The sequence below is a fragment of the Octopus sinensis genome, linkage group LG3 (genome assembly GCF_006345805.1).
Source record: "Octopus sinensis linkage group LG3, ASM634580v1, whole genome shotgun sequence".
In the NCBI taxonomy this organism is placed as follows: domain Eukaryota; kingdom Metazoa; phylum Mollusca; class Cephalopoda; order Octopoda; family Octopodidae; genus Octopus; species Octopus sinensis.
This window is the reverse complement of record NC_042999.1, coordinates 24739391-24741890: the sequence shown is the minus strand read 5'-3', so window position 1 is coordinate 24741890 and position 2500 is coordinate 24739391. Positions and strand designations below refer to the sequence as shown.

General features: G+C 44.4%; 1 protein-coding gene across 1 annotated transcript in view; it reads right to left on the bottom strand.

Annotated features, from left to right (window-relative positions):
- Positions 1-2452, bottom strand: part of LOC115209434 (dihydroceramide fatty acyl 2-hydroxylase FAH2) — a 102495-nt gene extending 100043 nt beyond the window's left edge. Inside the window, exon 1 of the mRNA XM_029777857.2 lies at positions 1890-2452. Within this exon, the coding sequence (XP_029633717.2) occupies positions 1890-2381 (492 nt within the window). The 5' untranslated portion in view covers positions 2382-2452. The remainder of the gene's footprint in view (positions 1-1889) is intronic.
- Between the last annotated feature and the right edge of the window lie 48 nt (positions 2453-2500).

Here is a 2500-nt window from a genome sequence, read left to right as displayed (position 1 = left end):
CGGAACCATGTGGTTGGTAAGCAAGCTACTTACCACACAAACTTTCCAAAACCATTCCTCTCATTTAATCAGTTTATCTTTTCCAAATCCCTGGCATCATCAGTGGAAAAGCCTGGCAGTATTTTTTATGCTCCGAGGGGTCAACTTTGCCTTACATCATTTTGTTGTTTTTTGTGGGGCGGGTCCATAAAATAAGGACCAAGTGGAATACTGAGATGGAGTTGATGTATATACATTACCTCTCAACGCAGGAGTGGCTGTGTGGTAAGTAGCTTGCTAACCAACCACATGGTTCCGGGTTCAGTCCCACTGCGTGGCATCTTGGGCAAGTGTCTTCTGCTATAGCCCCAGGCCGACCAATGCCTTGTAAGTGGATTTTGTAGACGGAAACTGAAAGAAGCCTGTCGTATATATGTATACATATATATATATGTATGTGTGTATATGTGTTTGTGTGTCTGTGTTTGTCTCCCTAGCATTGCTTGACAACCGATGCGGGTGTGTTTACGTCCCCGTCACTTAGCGGCTCGGCAAAGGAGACCGATAGAATAAGTACTGGGCTTACAAAGAATAAGTCCCGATTTGCTCGACTAAAGGCGGTGCTCAAGCATGGCCGCAGTCAAATGACTGAAACAAGTAAAAAGAGAAAAAGAGAGAGAAAGAGTTTGTGCTGCCGTATATCTATTACAAATTATTATTAGGAGAGCAGATGCTGTTGTGTCCTTCCTTTTAAGCTGATATGGTTGTTACTTGACTGTGATTTCTAGCAGGTAAAATGACCACACAGCTGCTGAAACTACACCTGGGTTGGCTTTGCTTTCCACCTCACCTTACAGTTTGAAGTAATTTACAAGTCAAGTTGTGGAGTCAATTTACTCAACTCATAGGCGAAGGCGTGACTGTGCGGTTCGGGGTTCAATCTTACAGTGTGACACCTTGGGCAAGTATCTTCTATACTCTCGGGCCACGAAGGCCTTTGTGAGTGGATCTGGTAGACGGAAACTGAAAGAAGACTGCCGTATGTATGTATATGTATATATCTATGTGTGTACGTCTTTCTGTTTGTTTTTGTCAAACCACCACCACCACTACTACCACTGCCACCAATGTTTGACAACCGGTGTTGGTGTGTTTACGTCTCCGTAACCTAGATTTTCGGCAAAAGAGACCGATAGAATAAGTACCAGATAAAAATAAAAGATAAATTGTAAACTGTTCGCACCCAGAAATAAAATTAATAAATAAAACTTTTTCGACACAATTGTATTCGTTAGATGATGACGACGGTAGTGATGATGATGATGATGATGATGATGATGGTGGTGGTGGTGGTGGTGGCGGTGGTTTTGGTGGTGGTGGTTTTGGTGGTGGTGGTGTGGTGGTGGTGGTGGTGGTGGTGGTGGTGGTGGTGGTGGTGGTGGTGGTGGTGGTTTTGGTGGTGGTGGTGGTGGTGGTTTTGGTGGTGGTGGTGGTGGTGGTTGTGATGGTGGTGGTGGTGGTGATGGTGGTGGTGGTGGTGGTTTTGGTGGTGGTGGTGGTGGTGGTGGTGGTGGTGGTGGTGGTGGTTTTGGTGGTGGTGGTGATGGTGGTGGTGGTGGTGCTGATGGTTTTGGTGGTGGTGGTGCTGATGGTTTTGGTGGTGGTGATGGTGATGATGAAGACCATGATGTTGTTAAAATGTATGTGATTTGGGAAACAGAAAGGGTGGGGGGGACGAATAGAATAAAGTACCGGATGTGTTTCTTAGAGTACATTAATAATATTAATAAACCCCTCGTTACCAAAATAAAGGGTGACCTTGTTTCGGTTAAGAATTAACACCTTCCTTTTTTTTCTTTTTTTTTTTTTTTCGAAACGAAAGATTGTGAAAGAAACTGCAAATAACAAACCTGTTCAGTGGAATTATTCCGTTTACACATCGACTGATCATTTTCATTAAGGTAATCATTATTAATTCTATAATTCTCCAGTATCCTGAAGGCAGCTTGAGAATGTCTGTGAAAACCGTTTTCTGATGCGGTCATTAAACGGCCAAGATCCTCGTTACGGTGTTTGTACAGAATTTCAGCCCCTCCAGGGTGCAGACTGATAAAATCGGTTATATCATATTGTTGATTGTTTTTAGTCATCAAAAGGCGCTTCTTGCCTTTATTGTAATTTGGAATATCGACTCCGGCTGCAGCCAGCCGCTCCGGCATCGTGCTACTTCCAACCAACGTAGATCCAGTTTTCACAAAATATACTTGCTTGGCTGGCTGGCTGGCTGGCTGGCTGGTTGGTCGGTTGGTCGGTCGGTCGGTTGGTTGGCTGGCTGGCTGGTTGGTTGGTTGGTTGGTTGGTTGGTATGAGTGCGAGAGAGAGAGTGAGAAGGAAAAGCACATAAATCGACTGAATGGTAAAAAGTGGATGGGATGATGGATGGTGAGATAAATAAACGAACAGGCTTGCAGGTATATAAACAATTAGGCGTACAGACAGACAGACAGACAGACAGGTAGAC